This window comes from Malaclemys terrapin, chromosome 8, assembly GCF_027887155.1.
Source record: "Malaclemys terrapin pileata isolate rMalTer1 chromosome 8, rMalTer1.hap1, whole genome shotgun sequence".
In the NCBI taxonomy this organism is placed as follows: domain Eukaryota; kingdom Metazoa; phylum Chordata; order Testudines; family Emydidae; genus Malaclemys; species Malaclemys terrapin.
In genome coordinates, this window is record NC_071512.1 from 38,763,165 (window position 1) to 38,775,420 (window position 12,256).

General features: G+C 54.6%; 1 protein-coding gene across 3 annotated transcripts in view; it reads left to right on the plus strand.

Annotated features, from left to right (window-relative positions):
• RELL2 (RELT like 2) overlaps positions 1–12,256 on the plus strand; it is a 71,935-nt gene that overhangs the window by 1,649 nt on the left and 58,030 nt on the right. For all 3 annotated transcript variants that reach the window (XR_008445960.1, XM_054038201.1, XM_054038200.1), the window contains exons 2-5: positions 2,585–2,798; positions 6,611–6,676; positions 6,760–6,826; positions 8,185–8,373. Coding sequence is in view for 2 of the 3 variants with exons in the window: in XM_054038201.1 (XP_053894176.1) it covers positions 2,591–2,798; positions 6,611–6,676; positions 6,760–6,826; positions 8,185–8,373 (530 nt within the window). In the remaining variant the exon portion in view is untranslated. The remainder of the gene's footprint in view (positions 1–2,584; positions 2,799–6,610; positions 6,677–6,759; positions 6,827–8,184; positions 8,374–12,256) is intronic.

Genomic DNA, 12,256 nt, shown 5'->3' on the forward strand with positions numbered 1-12,256 from the left:
GCCAGTAGCAGTTCAGCGATGCGGTACGGAAATGCAGAGGGCAGTGTGCTGGTAGCAGTATGGCAAGGCGGTATGGCATGGCAGAGGACAGTGTACCAGTTGAGGTACGGCGAGCTGGTATGGCATGGGCAAGGGCAAGGTGGCGGTATGGCGTGTTGGTATGGAATGGCAGAGGGCAAGGTGCCAGTAGCAGTACGGCAATGTGTTATGGAATGGCAGAGGGCAGTGTGCCAGTAGCGGCATGGTGAGGCAGTATGGAATGACAGAGGGCAGTCCCAGTGGTTGTACAGTGAGGTGTTATGGAATGGCAGACGGCAGTGCCGATGGCTGAACGGCAAGGTGGTATGGCATGGCAGAGGGCAGTGTGCCAGTAGTGGTACGATGAGGCTGTATTGAACGGCAGAGGGCAGTGTGCTGGTAGCTGTATGGCTAAGTGGTATGGCATGGCAGAGGGCAGTGTGCCAGTAGCAGTATGGCATATCGGTACGGAATGGCAGAGGGCAATGTACCGGTAGTGGTATGGCAAGGCGGTATGGCATGGTAGAGGCCATGTTGCCGGTAGTGGTAAGGTGAAGCTGTATGGAACGGAAGAAGGCAGTGTGCTAGTAGCTGTTTGGTGAGGCTATATGGAATGGCAGACTGCATGGTGCCAGTAGCGGTATGGCAATGAGTTTTGGAATGGCAGAGGGCAGTTTGCCAGTAGCAGCATGGTGAGGTGGTATGGTATGACAGAGGGCAGTCCCGCTGTCTGTATGGTGAGGTGGTATGGCATGGCAGAGGGCAGTGTGCTGGTAGTGGTATGGCCAGGGCTGGCTCCAGGCACCAGCATTCCAAGCAGGTGCTTGGGGTGGCAATCTGCAAGGGGCGGCAGTCCGTGTGTTTTTGCCGCCCCAAGCAGCGCGCTGAATTGCCGCCGTGGACGGCAGGGGCAGTCCGTGTGCCATTAGGGTGGCACTAATGTGGGGGCGGCGGCAATTCAGCGGCAGCTTCTATGTTCAGCTGCCTGCAGCGGCAATTCGGCAGCTTCTGTCTTCCGGATGAAGGCAGACGCTGCCGCCGAATTGCCGCCGCCGCGGAAACGTGCATGCCGCCCTAACGGCACATGGACTGCCCCTGCCGTCCGTGACGGCAATTGGGCGCACTGCTTGGGGCGGCAAAAACAGTAGAGCCGGCCCTAGGTATGGCGAGGCGGTATATCATGGCAGAGGGCAGTGTGCCAGTAGCGGTATGGTGATTCGGTATGGCAGAGGGCCAGGTGCCAATAGTGGTACGGCAATGCATTATGGAATGGCAGAAGGCAGTGTGTCAGTAGCAGCACAGTGAGGTGGTATGTAATGACAGAGAGCAGTGCCAGTGGCTGTATGGCGAGGTGGTATGGAATGGCAGAGGGCAGTGCCTGTGGCTGTACAACAAGGCTGTATGGTATGGCAGAAGGCAGTGTGCCAGTAGTGGTACGGTGAGGTGCCATGGAATGGCAGTGGGCAGTTTACTGGTAGAGGTACGGTGAGGCAGTATGGAATGGCAGAGGGCAGTGTTCCAGTAGTGGTACGGAAAGGCAGTATGGATCGGCAGAGGGCAGTGTTCCAGTTACAGCATGGTGAGATAATGTGGAACGGCAGAGGGCAGTGCTGGTAGTGGTACGGTGAGGCAGTATGGCCTGGGCAAGGGCAGTATGGCAGTAGTGGTACGGCGAGGAGGTATGGCATGGCAGAGGGCAGTGTGCTGATAGTGGTACGGTATGTCGGTATGGAATGGCAGAGGGTAATATGCCGATAGCGGTAAGGTGAGGCGATATGGAATGGAAGAGGGCAGTTTGCCAGTTGCGGTATGGCTAGGCAGTATTGCAGAGGTCAGTGTGCCAGTAGCGGTACGGTGAGGCGGTATGGCACAGCAGAGGGGAGTGTGCCGATACGGCAAGCCAGTATTGCACAGCAGAGGGCAGTGTACCAGTAGTGGTATGGCGAAGTGGTTTGGAATGGCAGAGGACAGTTTGCCCGTAGCTGTATGGCTAAGCGAGATGGCAGTTTGCCAATAGTGGTAAGGCTAGGCAGTATGGAATGGCAGAGGGCAGTGTGCCAGGTGCAGTACGGTGAGGCGGTACCGCATTGGCAAGGGCAGTATGCCGGTAGTAGTACTGTGCGGTGGTATGGCATGGCAGAGGGCAGGGTGGCAGTATGGTGAGTTGTTATGGAATGGCAGAGGGGAGTGTGTCAGTAGCGGTATAGCGACGCGGTATGGCACGGCAGAGGGCAGTGTGCCAGTAGCGGTATGGTGAGGTGGTATAGAATGGCAGAGGGCAGTGTGCCAGTAGCAGTACGGCAAGGTGGTATGGCATGGCAGAGGGCAGTGTGCCGGTAGTGGTATGCTGAGATGGAATGGCAGAGGGCAGTATGCCGGTATCGGTACGGCAAGGTGGTATGGAACAGCAGAGGGCAGTGTGCCGGTAGCAGTACGACGAGTCGGTATGGAATGGCAGAGGGCTGTGTACTGGTACCAGTACGGCGGAGCAGTATGGCATGGCAGAGGGGAGTATGCCAAGGGGTGAATGTCAGGGCTCTGAGTCGTCTTCCCTGCTTTTTCCTAGATCCCCATGTCGGAGCAGAACAGCACCAGTGATGGGGATGCGGATCCCCATCACAGCATGTCTATGCTCTTGCTACTTGTGCTGGTCTTCTTCATCATGGGACTTGTGGGGTTCCTGATCTGCCATGTCCTGAAGAAAAAGGGCTATCGCTGCCGGACCTTTCGCGAAGAGCTAGACCTGGAGCACAAGGAGGTGCTGACGGAGCTGCAGGCCAGTGAGTAATGGGGCAGCAAGGTGGGGGAGGGGCTTTCAGCTGGATCCGTTCTGCATGTCTTGGCAGCCCCAGCTCACTAACAGACTGGAGTGCTGAACCTGGGGAGCCTATGGACGGCACTGATGGGATAAGCTATACAGCGAGTGTAAGTGGGTCATAGTGCGTAAATGGCAGTATAGTAAATGGCAAGAAGCATGTGCACTGTACATGTCACATGAGTGGGAGGGGCCGGGGGAGCAGAAGGAGCAGCCAATATCAGGGTGGAAGATAAAGGGCCCTCATTTTAACATGTCACCAATAGGGTAAGTTCAGCCCTGGTGTAACTGAGTACGAGTCCCACTGATTTAATCGCGCCTGCTTTCGCTAAGGGCTGAATGTGTAATTTACACTCCTTTTCCATTCACACTGACTGCCAGATCGGTGGCAGTTCCATTTAACGTTCACAGCAGCCGTGTAACTTACACCATCATTATGTCACCACTGAATTTGGCCCTGAGAGTAGAACTCTCTTTGACTGTGTCTGGCTCAGAGATACAGCAGTGACATGCCTGGGGGATTAACAGGGCCAAGATCATGAGGGAACGAAAAGCAGGGGTGGATTGCCTATGGGCCCATCTCTGTTTGGCCATTCCAACCCTGCCACAGGAAAGGGAGAGCCACACACCTCCACTATCTTAACTGAGAGAGATCTCTTGGCATATCTGAGGGCACCAGCACTGGTAACAAATGAGTGCCTGCATCTAGCGCCTGCTGGGCGCTGGGTCAGGATGACAGCACAAGGTTGCTTTCATAATATAATCCCACACACACTTTGTAAAGGCAGAGCTGCTGCAGAGTGTGTTGCTCTGTAGCACTGTTTATATCACAGATGGTTCTTAATGGAAGCTGGAAACTCGGTTAAGGTTCCAACACCTCGTTTCTGACTCACGTCCCCATCTATTTTTTAATCTACAAGCGGGAGACCCTCATCAGCTGTGACACAAAATGCCAGTCTGTCTTGTTGGGTATGTTCTTCAGCTGTATGTTTCTATAGCCTACATGTACCCTTCAGCCTAGATCAGGAGAGGGGGCATTTCTACTATGGTTCAGGAGGCTGCCAAAGCTGTCTGTGAGATCTGGACCCCAGGCTGGAAAGGGTCCTCAGATCTGGCAGTGCAGACCTGAAGGCTGTTAGAGACCCCTGCCCTGCTGCCCTGTACCAAGCAGGACTCAGACTGAGTGAGCAGAAGAGCACGTGAGGGAGCTACAAGGTGGCTTGCCATCCCCCTAGGTGACTTGGTGTGAGAGCTGAAGGAAGGGGATTTAGGGCAGAATCAGGTGCTGCCAAACAGGGCCCTACAGAAAGCAGCTCGCGTCTCCAGCCATGGGGAGAGGAGTAGAAGTAAAACCCTGCTTGGTATATGAAGTGCTCTGGGTATGTTGCTGGGTATGTAGAGTGGGTGGGATAAAGTTGGATTTCTGGCTGGAATGTGAAAGATGGCATCTCCCATCCCTATGAGCAGGGTGATCAGGTCAGGTGTAATAGGGCTGCTAGTACATTTCTGGGGCGTGTAATCTACTCTCTAGCCCCAAGTGGGACAGCAGCTGAGGGAGGGGATGGTCTACAGATCGCAGGTGAGGCATAAATGCAAGATGATGCAGTCTCTGGCTGGGAGCAGGAGGGTGGGCTGGAGGGCGACTGAGCCTCTGGCCTGTCTAGGGGGAGAAGGTGCAGAGGGAGGGTAGGCAGGACATTGGGGAAAGGTCCATGTTGCCAGTGGGGAAGGGTGAGGGGGCAGCATTAAGTGGCTCTGGTTTGGAGGTGGAGGAGAGGATAGAGTTAAGGTTGGTTTGGAAGTATGGAAGTTTCACTGAAAATCTCCTGTATTAATTGTGTTTAGTCAGACACTGAGCCATTCTGTCAGTGCTGTTCTGAGGGGGGACGTATTATCAGCCAGAGCTCAGCCTTAGCCAGGATTGTTTGGTAATTTCCTTAGCTCAGACTGGCTGAGCAGCTCTTGCATAACTGCAGCGAGTCCTGCATTTCAGCAGTGGGTTTGGGAGAGCTGCGGGCTCAGACTGCACAGAGCATCTCTAGCTGGCAGTGCTTACACCTTCCATGGAGCACATGTGGCTCTCACCACCATCGAACCCCCTCCCCCAACTGCACTGGTGGACTTTCCAGGAAGCCCCAGACCCAGGTTTGAGTAGCTTGGCTTAATGGAAACATATCTGGGCTTCCCTGAAATCATTAGCTTTGTACGCTCAGCCACTAGAGGGCTCAATCCAAAGCCCATTGAAATCAGTAGGAGTCTCTCATTTGCTGGATCGGGACCAGAGATTGCAGCCGTGGGAAATGCTTCATTTCAGGCCTCCCTAAAGTTACAAGCTCTGCTGGCATAGTACTCAGGGGTCCGCACTTCATGGTACAGCTCAGCTTTTAAATAACTAGAAAAGTTTTCACAGGGCTCAGAATCCAGGGCCTCTATGGGAACCACTGAGGAGGCCCCTCCTTGACATTTCGTTCTGCTCATTGCAAGCAGAACACGTGAGGCTCTGAGAGTGGCCAGGCAAACCTAGCACCCCTACATGAGCGTGGCCTTGGGGAATGCATCCCAGGAAATATTTGTGATGTCTGATGACAAATCGCTCAGGGGTGTTTGTTCAAACCAGGTCTTAAATCAAAATAAATCATATGGTGTATCCTGGAAAACTGAACTAAAATTACAGATCTAGGATTTTAAATGTTCTGGGGTCTCCCAGTCCTGCTGGCAGCCGAGGGGGTTCTGAGGGCCAGGTGTGAGCAGCAGTCAATTCAGCAGCCAGTCAGCTACAGTAATGCAGGGGGAGCTGTGCCGCTGGTTTAGGGAGCAGCCTGCTTTGTCTCTGGTTTTTGGAGTTCCTGTGTGCTGCTGTTCTGAATTGTAAATAATAAAGTAGGGTCAGATTGCAAGCACCCAGCAGGAGCATTAGTTTGTTTAGTTAACGTGTGTGTGTGTGTGTGTGTGTGTGTGTGTGTACACTAGGAACATAACAACCCTTCCTCACTCTAGGTGGGGAAGATGGGGCAGGCTGGGCCCAAGGCCAAAGCATCTGACACCATGTTCCCCTTGACTTAAGGAAGAAGAAGTCCAGCTTCCTGTGCTGGGCTTCAGTGATGCCCTGTAGCTGCCTGCCCTGGTCCCCAGCACACTGAAAAGCCAGGAGCGTGATCGACAGTGAAGTGTGCATGTCGCAGGGGGGCTGGGTTCCGGGATTGTATCTGAAGTTGTTTCTCTTGGACACTGTGACATTCCTGCCTTTTGAACTCCAGTGGGGTTAGGAGCCACTGCCACAGGGAGCCACTGTTCCCCATAGGATGAAATTAGAGATGAGTATTCCACCTCCATCTGCCTCCTTGGCCATAGGCATGAAGGCCCAGATCCTCAAAGATATTTAGACTGGTGGGGGAGAGGGAGGGCTTAAGTACTTTTGAGGATCTGGGCTGAAGCTCCTACCACCACATGTCTTGTAAGAGGGGGATGTGAAGATTCTCTCCCCTGCTCCCTCCCCGCCGCAGAGGAGAACGAAGTACCAGAGCATCTAGTTCCTGGTGCTGCTAGGGGGTTCCTGTAGCATTGAGGCTGGAAGGTGGAAGAGAATGCCCAGACACGTGGGATGTCAACCCCAGGGTACGGTGGCAGGGGAGCTCTGCTTTCAGGGCTCTCCATATATAACTGAGGACCACTGGCCTTTACTCTGCTGTACTTCAGAGCTGGGGCTGGCTGTGGATGGTCTCCTCACCAGGTGACTGCCTGAATTCCTTCACCTGCTGCCACTTTCTCTCCTTCCAGACGAAGAGGAGGAGCTGAATGAGGACACAGTGGAGAAGATAGTGAGATGTATCATTCAGAATGAAGGTGGGTGTTTCCTGGCTCCAGCTCGGGGGGCTTTCCCAAGCACCTGGCTCCCTCACGCATTTTCTTTTTCTTCTCTTTGCCAGCAAATGTGGAGGCCCTGAAGGAGATGCTGGGGGATGGTGAAGGGGATGTGCCAGTGCCCATGCTCAGGTGAGGCATGCATCCACCATTCTGTGACTCTTGTAAGGTGTGCAGGAGTCGACTGGGTGCAGCATAGAAGCTTTTTCTGCTCTAGCAGCCCCTGCTGGCAGCCACTCCAGTGCTGTGGTGATCTGCTTCTTCTCATGCCTCGGCCCTCCAGCCAGGTTACAAGTATCCCCACCCTCCTGTGTAGCAGGAAGTCCCATACCACAGAAGTCCAACGTCCTTATATCAGGCCTTTTGCCCCAGTTCTGGGCCCCATGCACCTTGCGTCCTCTTATCTCAGGTCTCTCAAAAGTCCTTATCCCCTTATATCATGGGGCTTCACACCACCTTCCCTGGTGACTGGCAGGGAACCCAGGCCTGCTCTGTACGCTGGGTTCCAGTCCAGGGACCTATAACCAGCAGCCCAGATCTGCTCCATCAGACTCTGTACATTCACCCTTCTTTCAGGGCCAGGACTCACAAGCCCCTCCCCTGGAATCCACCAATAAATCCCAAACCAAAACCAACCTCTGCCCTCTACGAGCTTCACCTTTCATCCTTCTCCTTCCCTTGCACTGCTCCTCCACTAAATACCTTCCAGGGCTCTCTCCCACAGACCCTGCCCTTTTACCACGGTTCACCGCCACAGCCTGCTCCACCCTGCTGGCTGCTCCGTGTCTCTCCTGGCCTTTTGCCAGACTTCTCCACTCAGGACAGGATCCCTGAGCCAATTCTCCCCCAGGCTTCCTTCTGGTCCCCACCAGTCTCTGGTCTCTCTACTGCCAAGAGAGGGACTACAGAGTTTCCCTCTGAAGCCCCTTTCTGCCCCAGACTTCCTCTCTTTAAACTTAGCAGCCAGCTCCTCCCACCGAGAATCATCCTTAACTGAGCTTAGTGTCCCCTTCTGATGTAACCTGATGAGCTAATTGGCCTTTCAAGCTCCAGTTAACTCTTTCAGAGCCCATCACTCAAAGATCTTAGGGATCAGCAGTGCCATGGGAGGCACTCCATTCTGAGGCCCTCTGAGTTCGCTCCAACTCCTTGGCCAGTCCCACTCAGACTCAGTGCCTGACTGGAAAGTATCTTGCCATTGATGAGGATGAGGAGAGATTGAGGCCTTATGGCTCAGCCGTGGAGGAGCCAGATCCTCCAGTATATGGGGGCCTCATTTCTTTGACTCCATGTGGATGCTGCCCTGCCGGCAAGCTGGCGCATGCCTTCCCTGCCTCCATCCTGTTACTCTCATGCTGTGAGATAAAGGAGCATTTCCTCAAGAGCTGCTGCCTCTCAGAGTACAATGACCTGAAGCCAGGCCGAAGCAAGGAATGGAGTCCCCCAGGCGAAAGGAACTGACTGTCTCTTTGTTTGGTATCCTACTGCAGCCTTTGTCCACATCGTAACAGCCAGGATGGGGGCCTGCCACATCACCACACAGTGCACCTTGGCTCCACACAGGCACCATGTATTCACTGCAGCAAGAGGAAGAGGCCCCCACTGCACCGCCAAGGCAGATCCAAGGACGGCAAAGGCAAGATGCACCCTAGAGAGACCACGGTCTTCTCCGTGGGCAGGTACTTGGTGAGACTGACCACCACATGTCTGTCTGCACTGGTGCTGTAGCCAGGTTGGCCCTAGGTTCTGAAAGAGACAAGGAGGGTGAGGTAATATGTTTTATTGGACCAACTTCTGTTGGTGGAAGGTGTGTAGCTCGAAAGCTTGTTCCTTCAACCAATAGAAGCTGATCCAATAAAAGATGTTCCCTCCTGCACTGTGTCTCCACCACATTTCTGTCAGCCTTAGCAGTTATTGTTTGTGACGCTCTCCTCAGGGAGCCCAGAACCGTAAGCCTCTGTGTTACTTCTCTGCCTTAGCAAGGGAGAGCTTTGCTGGTGCTTGAACTGTGTGTCAGCCCGCCGCCATGCCAGCCTGCCTTACCACCGGCTCCTCGCGACTCTGCCAGTCGAAGCCTCGCCTTGCAGTATCTGTCAACAAACCCCAGCTCCTGAGTTCCCTAGCAATGTCCCAAGCAGTGGCCAGTCCCTCTCACTGGACACTCACAGAAATGATAAGTTTCACTGCCTGCAAAGAAACAGTACACCCCACTAGCCCGTTAGCCCAGCCGCGGACACTCACTTCATCTTAATCCACAGCACAGAGGCAGTTTATAGTAAAACTAAGAATAAGTTTATTAATAAAGAGCAGAGATTTAAGTGATACTAAGCAAGAGAAAAAGACAGGTCTGGTTACAAACAAAAAACAGTCTTTCTAGTGACTACAGCTTAACTTTAGCAAGCTATAATCTTTTCCTAAGCAGGTTTCTCATTTCCATCAAGTTGTCAGCATCGCCTGGCCCTGAGGCAGAAGGCTCCACCGTTCACAGGATCAGAGGGTTCTGACCCCTTTGTTCTCTAAGTCAGCGTTTCTCAAATTGGTACTCCAGGGGGTCCGCGGTCCCCGCTGATCAACTCCTCCCCATCCTTCCCAGTGCCTCCTGCACACCGGGAAACAGCTGTTCTGTGGTGTGTAGGAGGTGCTGGGAGAGAGGGGGAGGAGCGGGGATGGGGTGCACTCGGGGGATGGGTGCAATCAGGGAAGGGGGGGAAGAGGCAGGGAAGAGGAGGGGCAGGGGAGGAGTGGGGGCGGGAAGAGATGGGGTGGGACCTTGGGGGAAGGGGTGGAGTGGGGGCAGGACCTGGGGCTGAGTGGGGGGATTTTGGGGGCCCGCAAAAATTTTAAAATCAAAATGGGGGTCCTTGGGTTGCTAAAGTTTGAGAACCGCTGCTCTAAGTGATGGGTAACTAAGGGCTTCTCTCCACTGCTTTTGATCGTCCACGAAACCTTTGCAATATATTCCTTCCAAGTGCACAGCGCAGACAGAGTGCTTCTCCCCTGGTGGCATGCAAACGCCATGCTGTCATCCTCATCCCCTGCCCAATTTGCTTTTCTGATTGGCTCAATCACTTTGTTTCCCTGAGCCATCAATGTATTTCCATTGCCCTTTGCTTGTAATCAAGCCATGCCACCAGGTAAATCTACCTCCCTTTCCCAAGGGCAGGCTTGTTTAGCAGCTGCCTCCAGGACATATTTTAAGAAGCTGTTTCCAGCCCACATACACAGCTCTTTATCTGCAGCCTGTCCATGCATCACACACTGAGCGCCGGCACCAGCAGGTCATGCGATTTTACACGATACCATAGGCGGTACTGTTTGGATACAAGGGTTTGTGCAGGGGTGGCAGGTTTGTATAATTTTTGGTGGTGCCCAGAATGGGTCCAAGTCCTGCCCCACCACACCTGCCTTGTAAGCCAATATATAATTTTAAAAATAATGTAAAAATGTGAAGGCTCTAGGGTGGGGCTGGTGATGAGGGGTTTGGGAGGGACTCAGGCAGAGGGTTGGGGTGCAGGGGAGAGAGCTGTGGGGGTGGCGCTGGGGCAGAGAGGTTCACGGTGCAGGAGAGGGATCAGGGCTGGGGCAGAGGGTTGGAGTGTAGGGGGGTGAGGGCTCTAGCTGGGGAGGTGGGCTCTGGGATGGGGCAGGGCTGGGGATGAGGAGTTTGGGGCGGAGGCAGGCTGCCCCAGGGCTGGGGCCAAAGAGGAGGACTCCCCCCAGCCCTCTCCCCACTGGCAGCAGCAAGCTCCAGGGGAGAGGCCTCCCTTTCCCCCCGGCAGCACACTCACCTCACGCCACTGTCACTGCACGTGCTCCTAGGGCCCCTCTCAGTTCCAGGAAGCCCCCACTTGTGGTGGGTGTCAGGGTGGGGGGGAGGGCTGCCATCATGTGTGTGCCTCCTCCCCTGCTGCTGCCCCTCACTGTAGCCTCACGGGGGGTGGGGGATGGGGCTGCTCCTTGCGCAGCGTGGGGCAGGAGTCATGACTGCGGGCAGGGGAGCCCCCTGTGCTGGTGGAGGGTCCCGCCGGAAAAGGGAAGGGTCCGAGGCGGAAGGGTAGGGTCAGAGTCAGCCTGCCCTGGCACTAGTACCCTGCGGCAGCAGTTGATGCTGGGAGCCGGCAGAGCAGAGCGCAGCGCAGAGCTGCAGGGGGCAGCCGCCCGCTTGAGGCAGGGACATTCCGGGGCCCAGAGGAGGCACGTGGGGGCAGCAGGTGGGGGCCGGGGAGAGACCCAGCTCTGACCATTGGTGGAGCTGGGGCCCTGAATATCGCTGGAGCCTGGGCACCACGGGTCCATATAACTCACCACCCCTGGGTATGTCCTGTGGCAGTTGGACTAAAGGGGTTCTTAGGGTTCACAGTGGAAAGGGAGAAAAGAGGGGTCCTGGGGAGAGTCTCTCTCCTGCCCCCTTACTCCTCCCCTCTTAGTTAATGCAGCCCAACAGGTTCCTGGCAACATGAGCATTAGTGGCCCCCTACTTTATGGCTCCACCCCACAGCACTGTGTCTATGCAGAGAGAGGGGTGTCCATCCATGGCAACACTGGCCTCTTACATTAATATCAATTTGAGGAAAGAGAGAGGACAGGGTCTCACTCAAAGTCACCCCATGAGCCAATAGCAGAGCAAGATCAGAGTCCAGGTCTCCTTGCTCTCAGGCAAGTGCCCCTACCCCTTGCCTCTTTACAATCCATATTGGCAGAGAGAGAGCTTCTCCTCTGCCCAGCGCCCAGTGACTACTTGCCTTCCATAAAAAGCCAAAGGGAAGCCGATCCCGATGTCCTCTCCCCCTAGGGAAAGTAGGCAGTTCCAACTTCCCTGGCTTGGCTCTGCTGGCTGAGTGATGCATGCTTGCTGATAGTCAGCACAATGCCCTTTGCTCACGGGCCCAATGACCCACAGCAGGTGACTTGTGCTCTCCTGATATGCAGGGGCAGGAGACTCCTGACACCACTGTTGGTGCCAGGGGTCTTTTGGGGTCGGGGGCGAAGGGACCTAAGGCAGGGCCTGAGGACAAGCTGCCAGCAGCCTCCAGTGACTCTTGCAAAAGGCAGAGTGGAGCAGCACTAATAAATGGCTGAATGTGTCAAGGAAGGGCAATGCTGGGCCCCTCTTCCATCAGAGGCTGGCTAAGCCACACGGGGAAGCTCCATTCAGAATTCATGGCTTGCAGGGCCACTGGGCACTGGGGAGGGGAGAAGGGTCTAGTGCTCCATTTGCTAGAGGAAATGTCTTCTCTCCAGAAGCCGAGCCAGACAGGGCAATGCACCATTTGGAAATCACGTGGGACTGTCCTATGCGTGTCAGTAGGAAAGTTAACTGGATGACCTTCATATCAACTGGTGTGAGGGATAAACAAATGGAGAGAGACACACGCCTTCTCTCTTGAGAGGGTATTCCCAACTGAAATGGTACCCTCTTTGGAGGATGATTTCAGGCTGGTCTCATCTTACACCAGGAGGTTAAAACGGGCGGCTGCTGTCTGTCAGCCTCTCAGAGCTTTTTGTCCAGCTAGCAGGACAAATATGACAGCATCAGCCATTCTGCAAAGCATGAAGGGAAAT